The sequence below is a fragment of the Rhinolophus hipposideros genome (assembly GCF_964194185.1).
Source record: "Rhinolophus hipposideros genome assembly, chromosome: 9".
Classification (NCBI taxonomy): domain Eukaryota; kingdom Metazoa; phylum Chordata; class Mammalia; order Chiroptera; family Rhinolophidae; genus Rhinolophus; species Rhinolophus hipposideros.
In genome coordinates this window covers 87,221,949-87,248,523 of record NC_138055.1, presented here as the reverse complement: position 1 = coordinate 87,248,523, position 26,575 = coordinate 87,221,949, and the positions used below count along the sequence as shown (strand labels likewise).

General features: G+C 45.1%; 1 protein-coding gene across 1 annotated transcript in view; it reads left to right on the top strand.

The window, feature by feature from the left end:
* Positions 1–12,553, top strand: part of CCND2 (cyclin D2) — a 29,428-nt gene extending 16,875 nt beyond the window's left edge. The window contains exon 5 of the mRNA XM_081060821.1: positions 7,209–12,553. Within this exon, the coding sequence (XP_080916947.1) occupies positions 7,209–7,358 (150 nt within the window). The 3' untranslated portion in view covers positions 7,359–12,553. The remainder of the gene's footprint in view (positions 1–7,208) is intronic.
* The last annotated feature ends 14,022 nt before the right edge of the window (positions 12,554–26,575 follow it).

Here is a 26,575-nt window from a genome sequence, read left to right as displayed (position 1 = left end):
GTAGCTGGTCCATCTGAGTCACCTGTCAAATGGATACAAAACTAGCTCAGAGATTGTCTATAAATCCCAGCTATATTCCTAGAGATGCTGGGACATGCCTCCTTGTCAATTGCTGGGCCCAGAGTTAAACATTTCCATATTAAAAACCAAGCATGAACATAGTAGAATATAAGATTCATACCACTTTTTCAGGTGACAGTTTGAGACCTCAGTAAGTCCCCAGCTTACCTCTGGTCCCCAGAGGTTTGCTTACTCTCTCCTCGGAATGTTTTTAGTGGAAAGGCTTGAGCAGCATTGGGCCAGGCTGTGTGTACAACTTCCAGGTGCTAAGGCACCTCCTATCCATCAGACTGTATTTTCTGATGAGCTAAAGCTCAAAGTGAAGGAAAATACGAGGATTTGAATTTAGAATGGATTAGCTTTTGGAGGGAAGTGAGTTTGGCTTCCCGAGCTGTTTACCATTTCGAGAATCAAGAAGTGGTATATTTCAAGCACTAACTAATCCTCCATTCGTTTCTGGAAGTGTTTCTTGAAGGTCCTTTTGTTGCAGACTTGCATTATGAGCAAGGCGTAAGAGATGAGCAAGGCCTGGAACCCAGGCGCTGTGGCAGAAGTTGGGGTGGGTGGGTAGGGCGTGAGGCTTCAGCCTGCAAGAACGTAGCAACTGTGGGGAGAATCAAGAGTAAAGTACTAAAACCCTGGCAAATGAAGGTCACAAATGAATGCTGAGTCATTATGTTAGGAACTGTCATTGCAGTAGAAAATCAACACAGAGGCAGGTGTTTACCAGGCCTAATGTAAAATGCAGGCATCCCAGCACAGTAAACTTGGTGATAGAAAATGTCCTTGGAATGGAGAAACAAAATGTGTGTGTACGTGCAGTGGAATGTTATTCAGCCTTAAAAAGAAGGGAAGTTCTGACCCATGCCACAATGTGGATGATCCATGACAACGTGCTAAGTGAAGTAAGCCGGACACACAAAGACAAATACTGTATCATTCTGCGTATCTGGGGTACCTAGAATAGTCAAATTCATAGAGACAGAAAGTGGAATAGAGGTTACCAGGGCCTAAGTGTAGGGGGAATGGGGAGTTATTGTTTAATGGCTGTGGTGTTCCAAGTTTGCGCTGATGAAAAAGTTCCAGATGGAGAGGGGTGATGGGGGCACAACAGATGGAATGTACTGACTGCCGCTGTACACCTAAAAATGGTTAAGATGGTAAATTTCGTGGTAGGCATATTTTGTCACAATAAAACATATGTAGTACACATATACATACAGTGTCCTCAGGCCACACTATGAAATGCCCACAGGTGTGTGTTGAGTTCTCCCATGGGGAAGTCCAGCACACAGGACCAGCGTCTACCCCCTGGCTCTGGTGCCCTGCACGGGAATTGGGAAGAGCCGACATCTTACCCTGGTGTCCTCACAGCTTTGTGCCTGCCCCTTGTGCCTTGTTATTTGTGGTCCCTTTGAACTTACAGTGCTCTCTGTGCAGGGATGGTCAGGGGTCAGACTGTTGAAAGAGGGTCTCCTTGATGGGTCTGAGGCAGCCGGACAGACGCACTTCTCTGGCTCCCTGGCCAGCGGCAGATAGCTTTGAGAGGAGGGACCCATGTGGCTCTGAGAAAGTTGGTCTTTGTTGCTCCTTCTGGTTGCCAAAATAAACCGGAACGCTTCATTCCAAAGAGAAAGCTGAGTGAGAAGCCTGACAGTTTTACAGGGAATAAAAGTCCCAGAGGGTGGCATATTTTAAGTACTTTTTCCTTCCACTCATAAGTGTTGCTAAAACAGATGCCAGCCAGAGAGGCAGTTCTGGCTTTTGGGGGGAACCTCTTCTGGGCTGCTGTTGCCAAGGGTAAGTGTGAGAGGAGGGATCACCGCCCTGGTTCCCCTGTGAACCTTGCCTCAGGCAGAATCGGGGTTCCTCTTCCGTCCCCTGGGCACTTGGCTGGTGCCCTGTGCCAGCGTTTATCTCACTCCTCACTTGTCTATGGAACCTCTTGAACAGGACCCAGTTTTACTCAGCTCTTTCTCCAGAGCCCCTGGCAGAGCCAATGGGGAATGGTGCTGAAGAGAGGAAGGGAAGGAGGAAGGAAGGAACGGAGGACAAAGGGTGGGCGGATGGGTTTCAAGTGTGTTTCTAATCCTTTGGTCTCTCCAGGTCTCTTCGAAAGCTATGTATTTAACATTAGTTATATGTCGGGGTCCTCAAGAGTTTTACGTGACTTTACCTTAGAGCAGTCACTTCGTTTTCCCATGACATAGTTTTACTGATTCACTAATGCAGAAGGTAGAACTGGGACTCAACGGGCCATAAAGGTGTTGTGAAGTTATTGGAAGATACTTAACAGAGTAGACATAGCCTGCTGTCATTTGGGCATTACATTTATCTTTTTCTACCTAGGTTATAGCAAAGATCTCTGTCATTCTAAGAGATGGCCCAGAAAAGATTGATGGTGAGACATCCCTTCCCCATGCTCGTTGGGGCTCCCTAACGATCCTGATTGTTAGGGAGCTGCTGAAACACAGCAGGGAAGTGAAGGAAGTCTGGATTTTGACTACATTATTCACAGGCCCCCTAGCATCGTGTCTTGGTCCCCCTTAGCTGGAAGTACCAACACCTCATAGCACACCTCATCCTAAGGGCCAGGCTGTCCTTTGTGGACTTTACAGGGGCCTGTGCTCAGGAACCTTGGGAAGAGTTGCTGGAAGGGAAGCTGGGGGTGGGGAGGTGGGAGGGATAGAATTGGAGGCTGATGTTTCCCTCTCTTGCCTTATTTTTTCTCTGGGCCTCATTTGGTATGCAAGGAAATAAGCCAAACAGCCTGTGAAGAAAGGAAGAATGAGATAGTTTCCTAAGTTGTCTCTGCCTGAGTTGGCTGCGGGTCTGGGGCTCATTCAGCCCTTTGTCTCCCTGTTGAGTGCAGTGCGTGTGTGGTGACAATGTAGTGATGCAGTTACACTGAGGGCTAATGGTAGGAGTTCCGTCAGCCCATTCATGGAGGCAGAGGAGGGTGCAGGGCACGGAGCTGGAGCCAGCAAGCAGAGGAAGTCGGAGGCCTGCGGAACGAGCTGGAGATCACAAACACTGCTGTCAGGGCCCCGAGGCTGGGCGGCGTGGGCAGGGCGGGGGCGTCATCGTGGAAGTTGGAGGCTTGCCCGACCCCCAGCACTGTGCAGTGCCACCTGTCCAGGCTGACAGACGAGCATTATGGCTCTCCTTTTAATCAGCTTAATTTGGGGCATCGAAACACAATGGGTGGCGCTTTTGGAAGCTGCCGGAAAGCAGAGGTCCCGGAGCCACTCCACTGTACATGTACGTTGCGTCTTTTCGTGGGAGGCACTGTCAGTTTTTTCCAGCCCCTTTGGCTGTGTCTCCTTTACTTGGAGAATCTTGAGCCTATAAGTCCTTACTTGGAGCTGGTACATAGGGAAAAAGAGTTCTGAGGTTTGCCTTTTTTTTTTTAGGCCAGTCTTAGCTTTTAACTGGATGTAACTGGGGGACAAGCCAGGATTTGGTTTCTAGCTAGCTATAAGATGAGGGCATTTGGCTGTTTGAGCTCAAAAAGCCCTTTGGACCCCCAAATTATCAGATTCTGTAATTGTCTGTATGTCGTTTTATGTTTCTGCCCTTTGGAAATAAATTTATTCCATTCTTTCCCAGCTCTACCCCCTTTCCCCTCCAAGCTCTCCAATTGGCCTCCCTTTCTATTTCCTTCTTTCAGCTCAAATTCCTAGCACGAGCGGCTTTGCTGGATTGGAGATAGGGCTTCCCTCTCCTCTGGGATGCTGCCTCCCCCACCCCAGTCCCAGGCACTCTCTGGCACTGCTGCTTGGGAAGTTGGGATAACCTCGGGCAGGAAGGGGACGGCTTGGCCTTGGCATGATGGTTGTGGGTGATGGCTGTACCACTAATTCTCTTCTTCCTTCACTTCCCATCCGCTCACAGAAAATTCACACACTCTTTGGAAGTCCAAGGAAGGTTCCTTATGATGCTAAAGTGGAGTGTTTTATGCAGGGACCAAACTCTGTCTTAAGGAAGGGGATGCCGAGCTTTCTCTCCACCATCAGAGGATAGAGTGTTTGACATCGTTTATACAAGACAGGCTTTTGCCCTTAAGAAGCTTTTCATCTCGCTAAGAATGAGAGATGCGTGCCGTTGGCACTTGGGCTGACAATGGCCAAGTTGTGAAGAAGTGGTACCTGAAGGAGGGTGAGGCAGAGACCCCTGGGAGCTTTTCAAAGAGGTTAGCTTCCTGCTCTGTCAAAAATTAATCTAAAAAGGAGCAGGGAAGGGTGTTCAGGGTCCCTCGTTTCAGGGGTAACAGCTTAAGCCATCACTTTTCTCTTCAAATAAGAGGCTCGAAGATTGAGAGCTGGCCAGAGTCAGTAATGGTTTGAATAGAGACTAAGATGAGACTGAGGCAAGGGGAGAGTATATGTTTGGTATGAAATCTTCCTTTATTTTATTCAGAAAAGCCTGTGCACGTGTTCTTGGCTGGAACTTACAGAGATGTGACACTCGATGCATGTGTTAGTTAAAGTCCCCTGGCTCTGAAAGTCCAGAAGTGACTGCCAAATGTCCCAGCCCTCCCGATAGGGTTTTCTCAGAAATGTTCCTTTCAGGGCTCAGGCTGCTGCAAGGGAAGGCTAATACCAGGAAAAGTAGGAACATTGGTGACCCAAAAGAGAAGACTCTGCATGGCCCAAAATCAAGTTCTTTAGCTTTCTGAAGCCCTGTCTCCCCATTTGGAGGGCTATCTACCTCAGGGATGCTGGTGTGGCTAACGCACTGATGGTCATATTTTTGGGATACGGGGTGTGCTGACCAGATTATTTCCCCATGGGGCCAAGATGGAGCCTCCGAGGAAGGAAAGCCAGTCAGAATTGGCCAGGAGGCGCTGGGTTTCTTCTTGGGGGCAAGGTCTTCACCAAGTGGCTGTGCCATGTGAAGCCTTTCAAGAGACCTCGTTGCTGACACCTAACAGGCATTTCATTCTGAATTTAATGATGCAGAACTATTGTCTGTCTATACACATAACATACATGCACATAACATGCATGCACACAGGTCCCTCAGTAAGCTGAGAATTCTGCTGTCCTTTCTTGCTGTATGCTTTGGGTAGGATTTCTCTTTCCTGGAGGCCACAGTTACTATCTGTGTGGTTTAGAAAGGTTCAGATTCATTCCCCCTGCCTCCTAGAAACAAAAGTTTAAACATATAACCTCCAAGTCATTGTCCTTCCATCTAGTTGTGGAGGGCGCAGCTCAATCCCAAGTCCAGTCGCCGTTTTCAATCTTAGTTGCAGGGAGCGCAGCCCCCAATCCCATGCGGGAATTAAACCGGCAACCTTGTTGAGAGCTCGCGCTCTAACCAACTGAGCCATCCAGCTGCCCCAGTTTTGACTTTTAGATTAATGTTTGTTTTAGATTATAAGCCTTCAAGGTTTTCAAATATCTTCTACTGAAGTGCAAATGCCCTTAGAAACAGTACGTCTTTCGGGTTCACCACTTAAACCTTTTGGCAATTGGTGAGAGACGTAGGAGCACCAGCGCTGCAGTATGACCTTGGAGGACGAGCACAGAGAAGACTCGAGCAAGGAGGCAGGAGAGGCCGGTCAGCTTTTAATTGCTGGGGATGTGGTGGGAGTGGGATCAGACAGGGTGGAGGGTATGACCAGGAGAAGCCACAGGAAAGCAGACAGGTGTCTGTGCGTCCTTGATTGCCATCCCTGACTCCTCTGCTTGTTCAGAGTGGCACGGGAACCTCTGCAACACTCAGTGCCAAGTGCCAGTCACACAGTGTCCTTTCACCCATCTTGAGCAAATGCTAATACGTACTTAAAGAAATCTAAAGAATTCTTTCATGTTCCTGGGCTGAATTATTGTTATTCATAATTAATGATTATCATTTATTAAACTGCCACTTAGCGCTTCATACATATTATCTCCGTTGATCTTTACAAACATTTCATTATCCTTATTTTACAAGTGGGGAAACTGAGATCAGAGAAGTTAAATGGCATAGGTGCTGCCCGCAGGTAGGAGGACAGCAAATACCCATCCTTCCTCTTTTCATTCTTCCTATGTTCTGGGTGATATTTCATCGCTCCCCAGAGCACTTGTCGGCTGTTGTTTTAATTTTCATAAAAACCTGTAGTTTGAAATGTGCAATGGAGTGGACGAGAGATAGGAAAAGAAAATTGGGGGGCATAGAAACTTTGTTCCTGAGTAGTGAACTCCAACTTCATTTTAGATCTTTGGAAAATAAAGATAATGCTTTTGTGGTTGGCAAACAGTAACCTCTGGGCAGTGAAAATTGCACAGTGAAACAAATGGGAAGCATATATTAAACTGTGGAAAGACCCAGGCAAAATCAATATATTTTCCATATGTCTGTGCCGCTGAAGAGAGTGCAGAAAAGCAGCCTTGCAGGGGAGAGAGGATGGAAAATATCCACTAAGCCATTTCTTCAGCTCCCGCCCGTGGGCTAGTAGGAGCCCGAGAGTCTCTCCCTAGAGACAACCATGACTTCACCATTGCCTTCCGTGTCAGCCCGCTAACAGACGCTTCTGCCTGGAGCAAACACACTCTAAATTTTCCGTACCAAATATAGACTAATATCAGAGCAGTATGGCAAACGCTTGCTTATACCCAAATTGGACAGCTCAAGTGTCCAGAATTTTGTAAACATTCTGTGTCGTGTTTTTATGAGAGTTAAGGGAATGGTAAATAAACAGAAAAACAGAGTGCTTGTTTGTAAGCACTCGGACAGTGTATGTGAGGGTCAGTGCAGTTCAATCCATTCCCTTTTTTCTTATCTGTTCCTCTGGCGCTGCGTTTGTCTAGTACCATAGCCCTGTCCATAGTACCGGTCTTCCCTTTTCCTGTCACTGCCCAGCTTCCCCAAGCAGAAAGCACCTAGTGGCTCCCAGGTTACCAGGCACTGCGAGTCCATCCATGGCTCGTCCTCCATGCCCATGCTTCTCAGGTGCTCCTGTCCATACCATTCGGCATTTCTAATAAGTTCCCAGGGATTGCATGGCACTTCCAGAACACACCTCCTGCCCTTCACCCTGATTTCTCCTGGAAAAGTAGCACGGGATTATATGAAGGTTGAACTGTGTAAGCTTTCTTCAGGAAGGGCTCTGCACCCTGCTGACGTTGCTAACAGCTCTCTGGTCTGGACCGTTCTCCTTCCAGGATTGCCTCAAGGCCTGCCAGGAGCAGATTGAGGTGGTGCTGCTGAATAGCCTGCAGCAGTTCCGTCAGGACCAGGGCGATGGATCCAAGTCGGAGGATGAACTGGACCAAGCGAGCACCCCTACAGATGTGCGGGATATTGACCTGTGAGGATGTCATTCGGGCCGAATGGGAGAGACGTGTTCAAATGTGCTCTCTCTCCTTCTCTCTGGTTGTGTTTTGTTCTTTATGTTTTAGGTTAAAACTTAAAAAAAAAAAAAAAAAAATTCTGTCCCCACCTAGATCATATTGAAAGGTCTTTTAGAAGTGAGAGAAAAAGGTCCTATGAAAATGGAATAATTAAAAGCATTTGGTGCCTATTCAGAGTACAACAGAAGGGAATCCCTTTGTGTATGCGGACAGTTATTATTTGAGTATGTTAAAAGCAATAGTAAGATGCTTACAGGAGAACCTGCAGAGTAGCTAGAGAAAATGTATGCCTGCAATATGGGAACAAATTAGAGGAGACTTTTTTTTCATGTTATAAACTAGCGCATATACACCCCTTTTAGGATAATTTCAAGGAACTGCATATGCCATTGATGGCATGATTAGATTGCAAAGCAATGAACTCAAGAAGGAATTAGAAATAAGAAGGGACACGATGGGGAGGGAGGACAAAGCGACCGGTCAACGTGACTGAACCATTTTGGATGTAGAAGCACCTTTGCTCTCGACCACCTGTTACTTAAGTCGGGAGCATTGCTGGGTCTCTAATTACGAATTCTTGCTGTCTACAGTAGCTGCTACCTGAAACAGAGGTTTTATTTCCCGGTTGGACACAGGTGATTGAATCCTGGGTTCCATTTTTTTGACATCTTGCTTCTTCCAAACATGGTTCATTGTAGACACCACCATATTATTATCTAAAGGGGCAATCTAGCTCTGGACCATTACCAAAACTCAATACGAAACAGAGGCAGATGGAGACCAAGGGTGGGATCTGGAATGAAATCTTTTCTCTTAACCTATTAAAGAGTGTAACGTGACCGTGGCATCCCTTATTAGGAAAAAACTAATTTCTGGTGCTGATTGGTATGTCTGGTCCACAGTTTAGCATTGTTATAAACCATTCCATTCGAAAAGCACTTTGAAAAATTGTTCCGGAGGGGTAGATGGGATGGTTTATGCAAATCATGCTAGTAGACCCCTCCCTTCTTCTCTGGTGCCCCTCCCCCCCACACCCTCAGTCTGGGTACTACGAAATAGCTTCTGGTATCTGACATTCTCTGGTATATAGTTCTGGTATTCCTTACTAGGACTCAAGAGACACCCCTTTCTGCTGACATTCCCATCACAACATTCCTCAGAAAAGCCTAAAAACAAAGATCTGTTATCATTTTTGATGGCACAGAAAGATCTTAATTCCCACCCGTATACTTCTCCTTTGGACATGCAAAGAAAGGTTACCGCTGGTGCAAAGACAGCTGAACATCGGGGGGGGGCATTCTGTTCCCTTTCTGTTTTCTGTTAATTTCATTGCAAAGTTGTATTCAGTGTACTTGAATTTTTTTCCTCTCCACTTCTTAGACACATACAGTTAGCAAAGAGGTTGGAGCAACAACATTTTTTTTTTTTTTTGCACAATTATAATTGACAGGTAATGAAGCTATTTGTTAAAATGTTTGCCTTTTAAGTAAAAAAGAAAAATCAGAACAGGGCTACTTTGAAGAATTATTTTATACACAGATTCTGCCTTGTTTCATAGTATGAGGGTTGAAGATGGAGAAAAATCTAAGGGTCTCTTATTTTTCATTTTATTATGTTCAGTTTTTTTTTTATTTTTTTTTTTTGCGCTGCTAAGAAGCTAAGATCATTCATCCTTATTCACATTAACAGTACCTAGCTGTAATGTTTTTCACAGAGTGTGCTGCTATTTTATAAACATTTTTATAATATATTATTTTACTGCTTAAATACCAAGTCCCAAAGTAGATGGTTGAGATAAGAGTTCTTCGTACTGGAAAAGCCCTCCATAGTTTGTTTTCTTCTGGTAGCGTATTCATGGTTGGTTTTTTTTCCTCTTTGGGTTATTTTTTTTTTTCTCTCTCTCTGATTACATTCTTCAAAGACAGAGTATTCTTTACCTCAGGTTTACTGGACAAAGTCAATAGCTACAAAAGAAAATGATTCACATTTTTGTTTTCATAATACCTCACAACCATACAGTTTTCTGCTTGGGAGCCCGTGAATGTGTAGAAAGGTGAGGAGGTGGCTGCGTGCCCTCTCAATTGAAAGGTGAGGTGGGTTTGGCCCAGGGTCTCACCCCAGGGACCTTTTCAGTCACAAGGGTCACCAGGCTTCCATTTTGACTCCAGTATCCTCATCATGATGGAAAAAATACAATTGAACCAAGGGATTTCCCCTCCCCCCCAGGCAGACATTCAGCATAGTGGACGAAGAAGTCATAATTTGCCCTTAGGTATCAGGAGACAGACTAAAGAGTCCCAGCAGGCTACTTGGAGACCCTCCTCTTGCAGCCCTTTCTAAAGCAGGGCTTTCATCGCTTAGGGTTCTCTCACCTTGAAAGGACCTTCTCTTCCCACATGGGCATCCCAGTTTGGGATGATTGCAGAGATTTTTTTCAGTCTGAATCTGCACCATGCAGTGTTTAGGGGTTCCTTCCCCCACTTGTCTCCAACTGTGGCGGCAAGCACTGTACAAGGCCAGGCCCTCTGCTAAGCGGCACTAAATGGTTTTTAGGTTTGAATTGTATTGAACTGGCATGATTGGAGAATTAGGTCAGATGATTACTGGATGGTAGTTGAAAGGAGGTGATGAGGCTGCTTCTTTACGGAGATGTAAGTCCAGTCTCTCGTAGGGTGTTTAGAAGGGTCCAGGACTTGGTTAGCATGACCCTAAATTCTAGGGAATTTCTGGTGGGGTAGGGGGTGGTGAGTTCTGAAGTTTTGGAGAGGAAAGTGGAGAAGGCGGTATTTTATCAAGAGCCCACTTTGCACAGGACACGCTTCTGGGCCCTGAGACGTTCCATTGCATGTAAAGAAGGCAAGGTCCCTAGAGTTCTTGGGCATCTTGGAGCCTAAAAACAAAATGAGGTACAAACTCATTCCATAGTGACAGGCCCTTAAGCTCAAATAGAAGCAGCAAATGAAAGAACCTGACAAATAAGGGAACAGGCCAACAGACTCCCAGCTGTCGGAACTTCCCACTTTTCCTGGAGTCTTGGGTGCACTGGGGCCTTCTAGTTTTTTCTCCTTCCTGTCTTTGGGGCCTGGTGGGATGGTGGGAAAGGTGCTAAGTTGTCTGGATTTTTCTGCCTGTTCCCTCAAACAAAAGAAGGAACCCCAGATTGCTTACGTGGCTGATACCCTCTCCTTGGCTCTTGGTTTCCTTGGTAGGAGGTTTTGTCCCAGAGGAGTTCAGTTCTCCTCGTGAATTTTTTCTTCCTCACTTACTAAAGGGGTTCCAAACCTATTCTGGTCTTTTTCTACTTTTTTTGTTTGTTTTTCAATCTTTACTTCCTCCTCTTGTGTTTTTCTGTTTTTCTCCATCAGTAGGGGCTAAGTGGTTCCCCTAGCCTGCCAAATTTTGTTCCCTTCCCCTATTTTGGCCAAATCCTAGGGGGAAGAATCCTAGTATGCCAAAAATATATGCTAAGCATAATTCAATTCCATGCGGGTTCCTAACAGCCAAGAAGCCTGTAGGTGGAAGGAAGCAGGGGACAGGTCCCACAGCAGAATGTCTCCCATGTGCTGAGAGGACAGCTCTTCAGAGAAGGGGCTGCTCTTAGAGGAGGCTTTATTTGGGACCTGCCCCAGGACCCCACTGAAAAGCTCACCATGTCTTAACAGCCAGGTCCCCTTTGGTCTATGAGCTTTGTACAAGAGGCTCTGTTCTGCCTCATATCAGCCAAGTCGGGGACGCATGGTTCAGAGACCTGCAGGAGCTTAAGTGACAAGGCTAGAGGAGGAAACAACCCTGACTGCATCACACTGCATCCCTTCGCTAGCAGGGTGGGCTTCTCTTCAGAGGGAGCTGGAGCTTTCCTGAGGTCCAGCCCCCAAGTGCCTCTCCATGCTGCCCTGGGACTGACAGGTTAAAAACATTAAGCGGGATTGGATGACTTTTCTCAAAGAGGGCAGGGGGATTTTCTCTCCATGGGCCACAGGGGGCAGGGCTGGGAGAAGAAATAGACTTGCACCTTATATCATGTAAATAATGATTTTCTAGTTCAAGAAGATGATATTGGTAGTGTGGGAATGGGAGGTAGGAATGGGGAGGAAGTCTGAGTAAGCCAGTTGGCTTCTAAGCCAAAAGGATTCCTCTTTGTTTATCTTTGAGACAGTCCAACCCTGAGAATAGCTTTAAAAGGGAAATTAATGCTGAGACAGTCAAGTCCCCTTAAGCCAACAGCTATCGCCAACTCTAGCTATAGAATGAGAGCAGGCTTCTCTACTGGTGTGGGCTTGGAGCAGTTTTCAAGAGCTGCTCATGCCGTCCATTTGTACAAAATAGGGCAGGAAGACTCAAGGATGTTTATGACTTCTCATACCACATGGCTTTTCATGATTATGGATTCTGAACCCAGAGCAGTCATTTCAGCCCGAACTATTCTACATTAGTGTGTGTCTGCTTTTAGACTTGGCTGGGCTATCAGACCTGATTCTTGGCTCAGGTTTCAAGAAGCCATCGACAAATGTATCCATGCATGCTGTAGCTGCAACATTTATTCTTTGCCTGCAGCCTACTTTGGGGAAAAAAGTGCCTTACTGTCTGTAGCCATTACAGTATCCAGTGTATTTTGACAGGTTCCTGTCCTAAGAAAAAAAAAGTTTTTGGTTTTTTTCTAATGGGTTTTAGTTTTTATTGCTGGCCAACTCTTAAATCCCCAGCAATTCACCAGACCATTGGATTTTTTCCATTATGTTCATTACCCTTGTACCATGTACCTCAGATCTCTGTTACAGTTTCTCGTCTTGGATTTCTTTTATTATTATTATAATTTTTTTTTTTTTGCTTTAAATGAGTGTGATGCCATATCAAGTCAATGTAATTCTCACAATGTACTCTATAAGGGTGTGGGTGTTTATTTGGTCGGGATGCTAGCAAGTGCTAAAGTAGCATGATCAGTACAAACAAAAGGTTTTTAGGAAGTATGGAAAAAATGTTTTATTGGCTACGATGGTGACATGGTATAGTCAGCTGCCTTTTAAGAGGTCCTATCTGTTCAGTGTTAAGTGATTTAAAAAAATAATAATAACCTGTTATTCTGACTAGCTTAAAGATGGATTTGAAAATGGTTTTGGATGCAATTAGGTTATGCTATTTGGACAATAAACTCACCTTGACCTAAATTATCTGGCTGTTTTGACTTATTTATAGGCCAGAAGTCCTCAGAATGGCATACGTCTTTCTCATGTCAGAACTCTTTTGGCACTAGTGGTGTAAAACACAAATCCTAATCTGGAAGGACACCTACATGCGCATCTGTGTTACTGCAACACAAATAATTCATGACTCTTTTTTCTTTCTGGGTCACCTCTGCAACCCTCTTATAAACTAGAAGCCTCAGCCCGCCTTCATAAGGTGGGTAAGTCACTGCTGTCATGATGAGGCCTCACATTCTGGCCCTCGACTTGTCATGTACTTGCTGGAAGTGAGCATCTCTTGGCCTGGGAGTTGTGGAGATGAGAGGGTCTCTGAGAGCCCTAACCCTGCAGCTTTCCCTGGCTCCCATCTGATTCCTAACCTCTGTATCTGGCATGTGAAGACTGGGCCACAACTGCCCTTGGTGGAGGGGTGGTGAGGCAGAGCTTGGGAAAGGGGTGGGAGAGGCGGACTTAAGTGAATCGCCAGGCCCTGGTCCCAGCTGCTCGTAGACCTGAGTGCCTCAGACCAGCTTCCTTCCTGGGAGTGATGGGTAATGCAAAAGGCAGTGGCTTAATAGCCATTTACTTTCTAGTTCTCTCTCAAAGTCACTGAAGGCTGTTTCCCAGTTTAGTTATGACCTGAGTTGTCAGCAGTAAGATTAATGGTGCTCATTGGGAATGTCCAGATTGAGGCATTCCCTGTTAAGTAATTCCACCTAATAAGATTTTTAATCCTACAAGGACTCTAGAAATTCCCATTTGTCTCCATCCTCCACTGACCTCACTGTTCTTGCAGATAAGCAGGGATAACTTCTTGGGTTTCTGCCTAGTGGAGTCTGCTGGGCCTCTGGGAAGTTGCCACTCTTAACCATCCTCGGAATTGCCTCTGCACTATCCAACGACCCGTAGTACAGCTGGATTCCTCTCCCTCCCCACCTCCATCTGCTTGCCTGCAGTACTGGGGCTGTATCTGATAATACTACATCTCCACTCCTAAGTACCGTGTTTCCCTGAAAATAAGACCTAGCCAGACAATCAGCTCTAATGAGTCTTTTGGAGTAAAAATTAATATAATTAAATTTTACTATAAAACTCGGTCTTATATAATATAATTAATATAATATATATAAGACTGGGTCTTATATTAATTTTTAATCCAAAAGACCCATTAGAGCTGATTGTCCAGCTAGGTCTTATTTTCGGGGAAACGCGGTACCTTTCCGTAATATCAGGGCATGTGTCTTTCAGAGCTATGGATGTTCAAGGCTGGGAAGATAGCGGACAAAGCAGGTGCTCCACTCCACTCACCTGGCCAGTGTTACATCTAATGGTCCCTGTACCACTCTTTCAGATCTATTTGATCTTACAATTGGAAAATCTCAAATGTGAGACAAAAGTGCCCTTTCTGAAGATGAAAATCATTGATGGAGAGAAGAGCTAGAAATCCCAGGTCTTTTGTTTGTGCTCCAGTGAGCACTTTCTATTTCTCAAGATTTTCTAGAGATCTGGAACTTTTCATTCGGTACCCAATGGTAACTCCAAAATCCAAATGAAACATTTCATTGGGCTTAGTACTATTCTCAACAGACTATCATGAAGCAAGTATTCAAAGCTGAAGATCACACCAGATTCTTTCTCCCCTGCTCTTACAGCAGTGTCAATGGCGAAAATGCTTGTAGTGACTGGGCATGAAGATTGAGAGAGTCAAGAAAAGGAAAGCTGAGTGTCCATAAGCCACATTTGTGTGCAGAGCCTACATCGGGCCTTCAAGAAAAAGCAAAGAAAACACACCTATACCCCATGGTTCAAGAAACTTTCCATGGGGAGACCAAACACAGGCCCATGAAACTGCATAGAGGTATAACGACAATTACTTGCCAATGCCTACAGAGTAAATTGATGCCCACTTGTGGGAGGGTGCTTTCAGAAAAGCAGGGATAGACTTCCTCAAGCAAATGAGTTTTAGGAAAACAGTTTTGGTAAGAGGCAGCATAGTTTATAAATAGTAGAAACAAAATTTGTTTGACCTTTTCCAAAAATAAAGGGATGGGACGTGATCTTAAAAATGAAGGGAAAATATTCAAATAGCTTGATGAGCACACAATGGATTTTAAACACTGTAAACACAGATGTTGTCCTCATGAAACAGGATAAACAGCCACAAATACTAATTTGGGACTCCTACCTACCTAATTCCTCCCAAGGCTTAAAGAAATAAGGCTGGCATTGTCGAGATGATGACTTCAATCATGACTTCCATATCCTCCCCACCCCCCGCGCTCTGGGGGCCTCCCCTCCTGGGAGGGCCAGAACTTATCAGCTCTGACTGTAGGCTCAATCAAGCTGGAGTGGGTGGCCTAAGAAAACAGCCCGACAGAGCCCCGCTGATTTCTCTCTGACCCTGGAATCCCACTGCAGCTATGGGTTTATGCTTATCCAAAACACGGCTTCTATTTCATTTGTGGTGATTTGCTTTGGCTCTGGAATTGACTTGTCGCCCTGGTCCCCCACCACCCTCTGACCTTTGTAGGACTCAACATGGAAGTCTAATCATCGGGCGCTTCCTGAGAAGTCCACCAGGTGGCACCAATGCCATAGAAGGTACAACAGAAAAGGGAGCGGTGCAGCCAGCCAGGTGTAGGACTGCCCAGAACCGGACACCTCTCTTCCGCAGAGCAGCAGGACCAGCAGTCCCCTTACCTGCTTCCTTCTCAGCACTGCCACATCCTGACTCCATCTGGGAGTGGCTGCTGTGATTCATGACTTCTTCCGATTCTTTTCAGTGTGTATGTCATCCAGAGATGGCAAACTGGCCGCCTACAGACCAAATCCAGCCTGCAGAGAGGCATTTAGACTCCCACCGTGATTTAAATTGCCTTGGACTTTATTGCAAATGTAAGATGAGAGCTTTCACATACATGTCAGGATTTTAACTACTCGGGAAATCTACGTTCTGGCAACAACGGGCCTGAGAGGCAATAGGGGCTGCAGCTGAGGCCGTCCTGGCCCGTTTTTAGGCTCCCTGCCCCCAAGCACCTACGAACCTGCTTCACTGGCCCGTTCCTTAAGGAGTTTGCATGTCTGCAGCCTAAAACATGTCTCTTACCTCTCTGGCCGTGAAGTAGGACTCCTGTAAGCCCCAGGTGGAGCGGAAGGGCCTGAGACCCTCCCTCCACTTTTCTACCCCAAATATAAAAGACCCGCACTCCCCACTAGGCTTTGTAATCTCCTTTATCTCTTTATGGGTTTTCAGTCATTAGATAACTGGGGCCTGGGCCAAATTTTTGAGATTCCTTTGAGAGCAGAGTCATCAGCTCACATTGAAGTCACCAGGTGGAATGGGTTAAGACCAGTTTTTTTCCCCTCTATTTGTTTGTTTTTGCAGTCGCTTTTAGTTCTCATGGCACCTAATGAGTCCATAAGACAAACCTGTGAGATTTTTGCATCTGTTGAAAAAATACAAATCCCATGGCTATGCATGCATCAATCATCCCATCCATCACGAACGATGACTTCTCGTTATCCTCTTCCCCATATGGGCTCCTGGGCTCGGCTCATTCACTCAACAGAAAAGGGCTGGTTGTATGCCAAGCACTGCACCAGACACCTCATTCAATAAATGTTTCTTCAGCTCCTGCTTTTCCAGGCACTCCTTGATTTCAAGGGCTAACGGCAGAAACACAAGAAATTACACAACGACTGCTACTTAATGTGGTAGTAAAGTGGACTGCCTGCTCTAGACACGTTACTTAGCCCCTCAGTGACTGGTTCCTTCATCTGTAAAATGGGGTTAAATAATAGCAGTACCGCCTGGGTTCTTTCATCTTAGCACTTCCACGTACTTGGATATAGCCAGAGCTGGATAAATGTTACCTGTCGTCACGGCTAAAGCAGAAGGCCAGAGAGGCACCTAATTCAGTCTTTTTAAAAGTTAATTTTATGGACAGGTACCAGTCTTTTAGCTGCTCAGTACTGCCAGTTTAGGCATTGAGGTGAGGGAGTCCTTTTAGATAATTAGCAGCGAAGTGCATTTTGTAGTGTTAAAAGAGCTTTTTCACAAGCATTTCATGTAATAAAACCCCCTGATGAATTTGAGACATCATTTTGTAGCTGAGTAAATTGAGGGTCATGTAGCTCACAGTATGGAGTCAGGCTGGGACTGGAACCCAGATCTGGCTGACTTCAAATAATATGCATCTTGCACCACACAGGAGTGCTTGATTTATTTGTACTTTGTTTACTGAGAATTGAGCCGAAAGAGTGACGTGTTCAGCTGAGGTGGGGCAAACTGGATGATGATATCATTGAAATCATCGGAAGATGGAACATCACCTTCAATGTAGACAAAGTCCAAGAAGAAAGAAAAGAGCCTTACAATCTAAGGAGAAGTTTGTCGGTGGGTTTATAGTCTGGAAGTAGCATTTTCTTTCCCGGCATTTTCGCCTTGCTTTTTGATTATTCTTCACAGTAATTCTGTTCAGGTTTCTTCCAGGACATGTGGCTTATAAATGTGTAGCCACTATGATTCTCAGCCTGATCTCACATGTGCAAGAATGTCAATGTAGGGACAGAGTTCCAGAGAGCAGTTTCCAGGCTCTCGGCTTCACGTGGAAAGGTGCTGGCTCAGGTAGTAGATGGCTGTCAGCTATGATTGGATGGCCATCAGCTGCAAGCAGTTAGCCAATTAGCCACTGATATAACTGCCGCGGCTGCGCTGGTTGGTCAGTCGGTGGTTGGCAGGCAGAGAAGCGGACAGCAGGTTGCAGGTCCTGTGGATCCAGCCTCCAGTGAGACTATAGTGGTATGACTCCCGTACCTATGGCTCTGTGGGTGTTCCTTTTTGGTCTAGCCATATCCTGCATTCTTATGTGGGGAGCGGGACCAGAGACAAATGGCGCAGTGAGCAGCGTCCCCCGCACGACAGTCACTCTTTTCCCCTGAAGTTCTTTTTGACTGGAAGAATCTGACTCTCAGGCCATTCACAGTTTGTCCTCCCTTCTCCCCAGGTCTGCATTCTAGTTTGGGTTCACCTGGCCAGAGCACTCGCAGTGGATGGAGGAGCTGGGGTGGGCATCCACTTCTACTGGTGCCCTTTCTGTCATGTGAGATACAGGAGAAATAGGCAGCCTGTAATCGGAAGAGGGCTCTCACTGGAACCTGACCCTGCTGGCAGCCTGATCTTGACTTCCAATCTCCAGAACTGGGAGAAATAAATGTTTGTTGTTCAAGCCACGCAGTCTGTGGCATTTTGTATAGCGGCGCAAGCTGACTAAAGCAGCATCTAGGGTATAGCTTATCTAAATCACCCACATAGCTATATATTCTGACATATTTTAAAGAAGATTGCAAGCCTGGAGAGCGCCTTCAGGCTTTTGTGTGCTGACATAAGTAAATCCTTAAATTCTTTTGGCCGGTATTTGTAGTGACTGAAAAATTTAAAGTGGGTGAGCATTGGCCACTCCCTCACAAGTTTGCTGTCGACTTATAATGAAAGCAAAGCTGAGACTTCATTTGGCACAACGTCCCTACAGACTTGTAGCGGACCAATGCAGGCCCTACACAATTCACACCGTCTGTGCCCTAGTGCTGTGACAGCCCAGGGCTCTGTCTCCACCACCACCTTGTATGAAAGGGTCACTCCTCCAGGCAAATATATTTCCAAGGTAGGATTCTCTTACCTTCAGAGTCCAGCCACAAGTAACCAGAAGGCCTCCTGGTCCTGTGGCTGGATGGAGGGCTGTTAAAGAGACAGGCTCAGACGGACCCGAAGGCTGCAGGCCAGTGTCCCTAGATTCTTCACCCTGTTCATTCAGAGGTCAAGCATGGCTCCACAATGTCTAAGGAAGCCAGTACACCCATCTTGATTTCATTGAGGCCAATTTCTAACTTGCATCGTGAGAGTTGACGGACTACTGTTTTCAGCAATAAAATCTCATTTCTGAAGTTTAGGATACTAATTAATAAAGTATCATCAATCAAGATACAGATAACAGAAGTTCCTGTAAACTTTTGTTTAGGACACCAGTGGACCATCCTTAGATTGTACATTCTTGGTCAGAATACGTTATGAACTGAGTATTTATGTCCCCCCCAAATTCATATGTTGAAAGCTAAGCCCAGTAGGATAGTGTTAGGAGGTGAGGCCCCTGGGATGTGATTAGGTCATGCGGGTAAAGCCCTCATGAATGGGATTAGTGCTCTTATAAGAAACCAGAGAGCTAGCTTACTCTCTGTCATGTGAGATACAAAGAAAAACAGGCAGCCTGCAACCAGAAGAGGGCTCTCACCGGAACCTGACCCTGCTGGCAGCCTGATCTTGACTTCCAGCCTCCAGAACTGTGAGAAATAAATGTTTGTTGTTTAAACTACGCAGTCTATGGCATTTTGTTATAGCGGCCCGAGCTGACTAAGGCAGAATGCTTGCAGCATTTGGGGTATAGGCTGTGTATTCTGACATATTTTAAAGAAGATTACAAATGTTGTAACGGTGGCTTTCTTGACTTTTTCCTCTTGGATGTAAAAAGCATATTCTGCTGCCCCCACATCATGCTGTGACTGGGAGACCAAAGGTTGTCCCAGTTGAGGATATTACACAGCCACCTTTAATCTGGGGTCTTGCCATCTCCAGGGGAGTGCCATGTGGGAAAGGGGCATGGGTTCTGATTTCCTCCCAAACCGCAACATATGTCATTTAAAAAAAAAAATTGCGTCTCCAGTTTGTCCCTGTTGCTCAGGGGCCCACCAACATCTATGCTCATATCAATTCTTTCCCAACACAACCCCCACCACCATTCAGCCCAGAGACCTGTTCTGGTCCAGGGGGCAGGGAAGCCCCTTGTTCTTCTCATCCCAGTCCCCCAAGCCTTTGTTTATGTCAAGATTCCTCTCATTATCTTCTGGGGAGACAGATTCTTTTCCTTGGCTCTTTTATTGTCACCTTCCCTTGCCTGAAAAAGGGGATACAGAATAAAAGGGTGAAAAAATGCAGGGCAGACATACTGGAGGAAAAACACCGATCACTATTTCAAAAAACATCCTACAGCGGATGTAATATCCTGAGGCCCTGCAAGGGCTCATGCCATTCTTACTTTAGGATCGTCCTGCCCATGGAAGCGTTAAAGTAGTTAGAGAACGCTTGGCTTCCACAGGTTTCCATTCATGACTCAGTTCAATGAGCCTCTGGTCACCTTGGTCAATAGTTTCCTGGAAAGTCTCAATGCCGAAGATGTGTAATAATCGGCGAGCATTCACTTACATTTTCCGTATGTCTCTGTGAAATCAAAATGAAGGCATAATAGGAGATTTGCTTTGATATGGTACTTCCTACCACCTTACTTGCTTTATTCCCTAAATGTTTTCAGGAACTAGGGCCAGGGGATCAGGATTTTAAGACCCTAAAGCTCTTCTCTTTCCTTAGCATTCTGTCAGGGCTGTGGCAAAAGCAAGGGCCTTAGCCTTCCCAAGCAATACCCCCCAGTACATGCTATCTGCTTGGAGTACTGCAGACTCTCTCCTGCATTTATGTATTACATACAAATTGTCACAAATACTGTGACAGGGAGTCAGGAGGCTGTAGTGGAAAGAGAGTTTAACTTAAGCAAGATCTGGGTTTGAATCCCAGAGCTGCCACTTACTGGCCTTAAGAGCTCTGAACCTCTGCTTGTTCTTTTATAAAATAAAAAACCTCGCTGGATTATTAAAAGGCGTAAATGACGTAGTCTGTGCCTCATTTAGTAAAGTGCCTAATACATAGAAAGCTTCCACGAGAATATGTGCAAACACATCAAGTACTGTGTTAACTATTTTTAAAGTAGTTATGTATGCAAACGTTAACAAAAAGGCAGAGGTGGAGGGGATATCGTTTGTCTGCGGATTCTAATGGAGGAGACTGCTTTTGATCCCATGAGAGTAAAGCCATAAGCATTTACTACTTTCGTAGTATGCCCTTCATGCTTTGACCATGCTTCCAAAAAGCAATGAACTTGGGCTTGGGGAGAGATCTTTTTTCCCACTAAGTGACAGGCTAAAAGGCAAGGCATGAAAAGGGATTAGTGGATGCATGTATTCAAATAAAGGGGAGTTCCCCAGAAGCACGTCAGGCCGAGAAGGCATCCTTCGACAGTCCATCAGCAGAAAAGCTGTTTGACTGGCAGATATGAGTTTTTGGAAGTAGCAATAATGGGGAACTATGGGTGACAGATGTCAGATGTTGGCAGGGTGGCTGCCAAAACAAATCTCCCTCCACCTTCAGACAAGAAGCTGATGGAGCACTGGGCACAGTTGGACTGGCAGCCCCTTCTCGCTTGGATCATTGGTCACATTATTATTTCTCAGCCGCTGGACAAAGCAGATGGTTTACCATGTATTTGTGATTTTCTGTTGGCCAAGAAATTCTGTTCTTCCCTCAGAGTACAGCATGTAATCAATTATGACAGTGGGTAGAGCAAGAAAATCCCTGCCAGTAAAAGTCCAAGACTTTCCCTTTTGTTAAATCTGCATAAGCCACTACAATTTCCAACTTAAAAGCAACAGAAGAAAAAAGCAGAGGAGCAGTGTTAGAAATAATTTGGGTAATTGCAAAATCACAATTCTCAGTTGGTCCCAAAGACTCAGTCAATACGAATATCTGATGTCAGTTTTGTCTCCATTTTTAGTCTTAAACTTAAAATCTCTTTGTCTCTATCCTTGTGAGTCTTAAAGAGCTTTACCTTTGGATCATAAAACAACATACTCAAAAGTAAACAGAACAAATGCCAAGAACACATACCCATCAACTAAGAGTTTTTTTGACTATTCAGAGTTGTACTCTATTAAATGGTAATAACAATAAGTTGGTTTGTGTTAGTAGTTATGAGTGGTCACATACATAGAACAATATATGTATTCTTCCCTCTCCATCCTCTAGACAATTTTCTTTGTGAAAGAAATCTTGCTTAATTATATGCATATATCACTGGAAACAAACCCTTCAGTAATAAAACAGCACAAGCCTTTTGAACATTATAAATATTATCTAGAGAAATCCTTGACACAAGTGACGTTTATTTCTTGTCTTTTAAAAAATGTATGTATCTTTTCTTATAAAATCAGCCTCATAGTGAATAGGTTTTTGTCCTACCTTTTATTTTTTCATTTAGTCACATATCTGGGGAATGCTATCATATCATTAAATATTATTTAGAAACATGATTTGCAATGACGGCAAACATTGATTGGGCTCTTACGGTGTGTCTGGCTCTATTCCAGACACTGAAGACATAGAAGAGAACAAGACAGTCCCTACCCTCAAGGAACTCACATTCGAGCAGAGAGACAGACTCTCTAGCAGAGAGACTGTGCAAATAGTAAGTAATTGGCATAATTTAAGATCTAAGTGTATAAAACAGGAAGACAGTGACTGTGCAGGCTACTTTGCTTGAGGACAGGCCTTTTGAGGAAGTGACTTTTGAGTTAAGCTCTGAAGCCTGGCGGGAGATAACCATGCAAATACCTTGGGAAAGAGCTCTGTAAGCAGAAGGAAAAGAAAATCCAAAGGCTCTGAGATAGGAATGATCATGACGTGTCTAGGGACAGAGAGCAGCATTATGTCTGGAGTTTGGTGAAGAGAAGACGTGAAGAAGGAAATGGCACTGGAGACCTCGAGAGGCACCGTCACCGAGGCCTTATAGGAGTTGTGTAAGGAGTTGGGACTTTATTCTGGTTGGCAGCAAGAATCCATTATAGAATTTTCCAGCACATAAGTGACATGATTATAGAGCTATCACTTTGGCGGCTGAGCAGAGGATGCTTTATAGGGCACGAGAATGTGGGCAGCAGAGCTGTGTTAACAGGCTGTCACAGTCATTCAGACAAGAGATGATGGAGGCGTAGCATAGGGGGTGGTAAGGTACAGGAGCAGTAGTGGATTCAAGACGTAGTTTAGTGATAGAGCCCACAGAAGCTCTCTCTCTCTCTTTTTTTTAGTTTATTTATTTATGAATGAAGGTTTGAACACCACAATAAAAAAGCTTGGTTTTGGACATATATAGAACTCCGCACCCAATAATGAGTGAATCACACTTTTCCCACCCACACATGAAACATTTCTACAAAATGACCATGGACTAGCTCACAAAAGAAGTCTCCACAAATTTCCAAGATATATCTTTAAAAATCTTTGAAGTCCTGGAAATATAAGTCTATAATAATTATTTTAGTCTCATGATCGGAATAAGAAGAAAACTTTCAGTTAAAAATGATAAACAAGAAGGATAAAAATTTCACTGACTGTGATTAACCACTAGGCCAGAATTTGGTCACAACAGAGTTAATTTCACCCTTACTGCCATTGTTGAAAGTATTTAAATGCCTGGGGCACTGGTGCCAACCCACACTCTCATCCCCAGTCCCACATTCCAAATAGATCAGGTATTTTCATACTTGGCTTATCTTCCGTGAAGACTATAATTAAATCTTTATTGGAAAACATGAGTAAAAGTCCAGCACTCACTGCATTATTGAACCTACAGAAATCTGTGATGAATTTGATGGGGAGTGTTAGCTTAAGGTGAAGAATCAAGGATTACATGAGCAGAGAGGGAGATGGTTTTGCCGTTTCCCAAGATGAGGAAGACTTGAAGAGTGAGCAGTCTTTGGAGGTAAAAACTGAACTCTGTGTGGACACAGTTAGCTTGGGATGCCTACTAGAGATCACGTGAAGATACTGAGTAGGTCACTGAATAAATGAATGAGGGGATCAGGGGAAAGTTGCAGCCTTTGGCTATAGATAAGATCTATGCACTGGATAGGATCACCTAGGAGACTGCCTGACTGAGGAGAGAAGTGGGCCCAGGGCAGAATCCCACGATGTTCCAACGCACACAGTATTTGTGGCATTGTCTACTCACTGGACATTCATGTGTTCCCCCCACGTCCCATGACTTTTGCAGTTAGGAAGGGCCATGTGAGTAGCTCTGGACAGCAAATAGAGGAAGCATCTAAGGACTGGTTCGAGTCATTCTCCTCTCCTGCCCCAGTAAGTATGAGTCTATGTATTGATGTCAATGTATCTGTCAACCCTAGTCCCTGAGTGACTATGTGGAACAAAGCCTCTTTTTGATCCATGTCAGGCATGTAGCATAAAAGAGAAACAAAATTTTATGTGTTAAGCCACAGAAATTTCAGGGTTAATTTGTTACCCCCGCATAACCTGGACTATCCTGACAAATTCAGATTTCCATCATATGAGGTACCACAACAAAGCACCGTTTTTCATTAAAAAAAAAAAAGGCACGTGATATGATACCTTGCCCACAAAAGTGTATCAGTGGTTATTTCTAGCTTCTATCTAAACAAAATTTAAATAAACTTCCTGGTCATTTTATAAGCTGAAAGAAATCCCTGAACCATTGTGAATAATGCAGGATAATATGCCCTCTTTCAAAGATCTTCATTTCTCAACTACCCACCCCCGTCCCCAATTTTTAAAGTTATGAAGACATTGTTTTTATACATATTTCTTAAATAATTTTTAAAACGAATATTGGTGTTTGATAATTTCCCAAATTTCTCCTAAAGCAATCCTCTCCTATTTTATCAGCTCCTTTTAGATGTATAGTTCACTTGACAAATTGATCATAACAGATATTCTTCATTCATTCATTTAACAAATTTTAATTGAGTCCATCCCTACTATGTTTCAAAGTTTTGATTGGAGCCAGGGAAATAATGAAACAGAGCCAGTACTTAGCCTCATTGTTATAGTTTTGCTACCACCTGGAGCATACTTACCTGGGGCCAAACACAGTTCTGAGATCTTGAGAGATGGGAGATCAGTTAACCTTTGTGTGCCTAATTTCTTCATCTGTAAAACTGAAATAATTCATACCTTGCAGAGTTATTGTACTAAATAAGACAAAGTGGAAGGCTGTTTTTGGTTAGGTTTTAGAAATGCACTCAGACCACCTTAAATAGAAAGGTGTTTTATTGTAAAAACTAGAACTTACAAGGTGTCTGGGCCTCTGGCATCTTGAGGGACCAGGGATCAGGTAGTCTCTGCATTACTCACTTGTATCTGTTTCTATGTGTCTACTCAGATCTTCTGTTACCTTTGCTGGTCCTTACCCTCCACTCTACAAATCTGTCCTCAAGCTTGTATTATTTGTGGTTTCTGTTTTTGAATTGCCTCAGTCTACATGCTCCCTCATAGCTCTAATATGCCTTCTTTCTGTTTTAGACCTCACAGATAACTGCCTAATTAATTTCATTTTTCTAGGTCAAATTTCCAGGAGAATCTGTTTGACTGGTTCATTCATGCAATCATTCAGAACATGTATATGGAGTCTCCACTATGTACAGGCAGTGTACCCCATGGCAATCTGGGCCCTACGATTTAGGGGCCCCTGAATGATCCCTCCACCTGCATCCTGAAAAAGCCTCATTTCCCTAGGACCTTGTTAGAGATGCTGCATTTGGCCCCCACTCCGGACCTCCTAAATCAGAATCAACATTTTAACAAGATCCCCAGGGGATTTGTGTGCGTGTTCAAGTTTGAGAAGCACTGCTTCAAACTTCTAGCTCTGAAAACTGGCTGCACATTGGAAACAGCTGGGGATTTTACAAAAATTGCTGATGTCTGGGTCCCTCCCATTGAGGTTCAGATGTAATTTTTCTGGGATGTAGCCTGGAATTAATAAGGTCCCAGATGATTCCGGGGTGCAGGTAGGTTGGAGAACCTTTGAGTTAGTCCTGTGTCACCGCTGACTGGCTTCGAGCTGGCTTCGAGCTTAGACAAATTGCTTAGTTTTACTCTAGGCCAGATTTCTCGTGTCTTAAGCAAAGATAATATAGCCTGCCCTGTCCTCCTCGGAGTCGTTCTGAGGGCTAAATGGGATTATCAACGTGCAGCTGTTTTGAAATGTGTGCCTATCGAAATGTTCCATGCATCACTTAAATTCTCTAAGCCCATCTTCGCATATAGAATTGGGGATTCAAGGAAACGAATGTATTACTAAATATGAGGATCTAGGTAAAAAACAAATGCCTGGAAGAGAACGTGAAGGTCGCCTTAAGCCTCCCCAACGTGCAGCGCGCGTGATTAAGCTTTACCTGCGTGGTGAGTACGGTTATCCAGTGGCCGACCGTGCAGCTGGGGGTGTCACAGGGTAAGGGACGCTCCCAAGGCCCTGGAAGCCGTTAAAGAGAACTTCTTCACTAGACGCTCTTTGAAAAACGGCAGAAACAGGGAGGATGCTACTCAAGACCACTGCAATAGGGGAAAGAGCGAATTTAACTCCGGGTACCACGGGGACCGGTGGGAATTCCTAGCCAGGGTCGGGGTGAGGGAGAAAAGGGAACCCTACTCCGAGGAACTTGGTTCAAGATCATGGCGGAAGAGGAGTTGGCTTAGACATCAAGGTTTGAAGAGGATCCCAAGTGGGAGGGGATTCCCAATAAGCTGGCTTCGCAGGACTCTTTGGGGAAAACCGGGCTCAGCAGGCCAAGAATGAGGCCCGGTATTTAGAAAAGGGCGCGGAAGAGCCAGCCTGAAATTTGCTCCGGGGCCATGCCCGTCACGGCGGATTGGGGACCGAAACTGGGTCCACGGACCTTGCTGAGCCGACGTGTCCCGTGTTGGGGGGGGACAGCTAACCCTCCCAGGACCCAATTCGTCTGGCGCTGGACACCCACGAAGGAAGAGTACTGGCTGCGTCCCAGCCTCAAATCAGATCACCCCCAAATCCGAGGGTTGGTTTCCGTATCTCTACGGAGCCTCCAACAGACAGGCGTGGTGGGGCAAGAGTCGCCTCCACCGCGGACTACAGGGCGGGCCCCGCCCGCATCCGCCGCGCGCCAATCACAGGCCCGCGCGCAGGGGCGCAAGCGCTACGGCCCTGGGCGGGGCCTCAGCTCTCACCAGTCTCCGACGACCTGCCGGCCCCTCCCCGCTCTGATTGGCCTTCCAGCGATGACGTGAGCGGGCGCCTCGGCCTATAGCAGCGGAGCCGGCTGGCTGGCGGG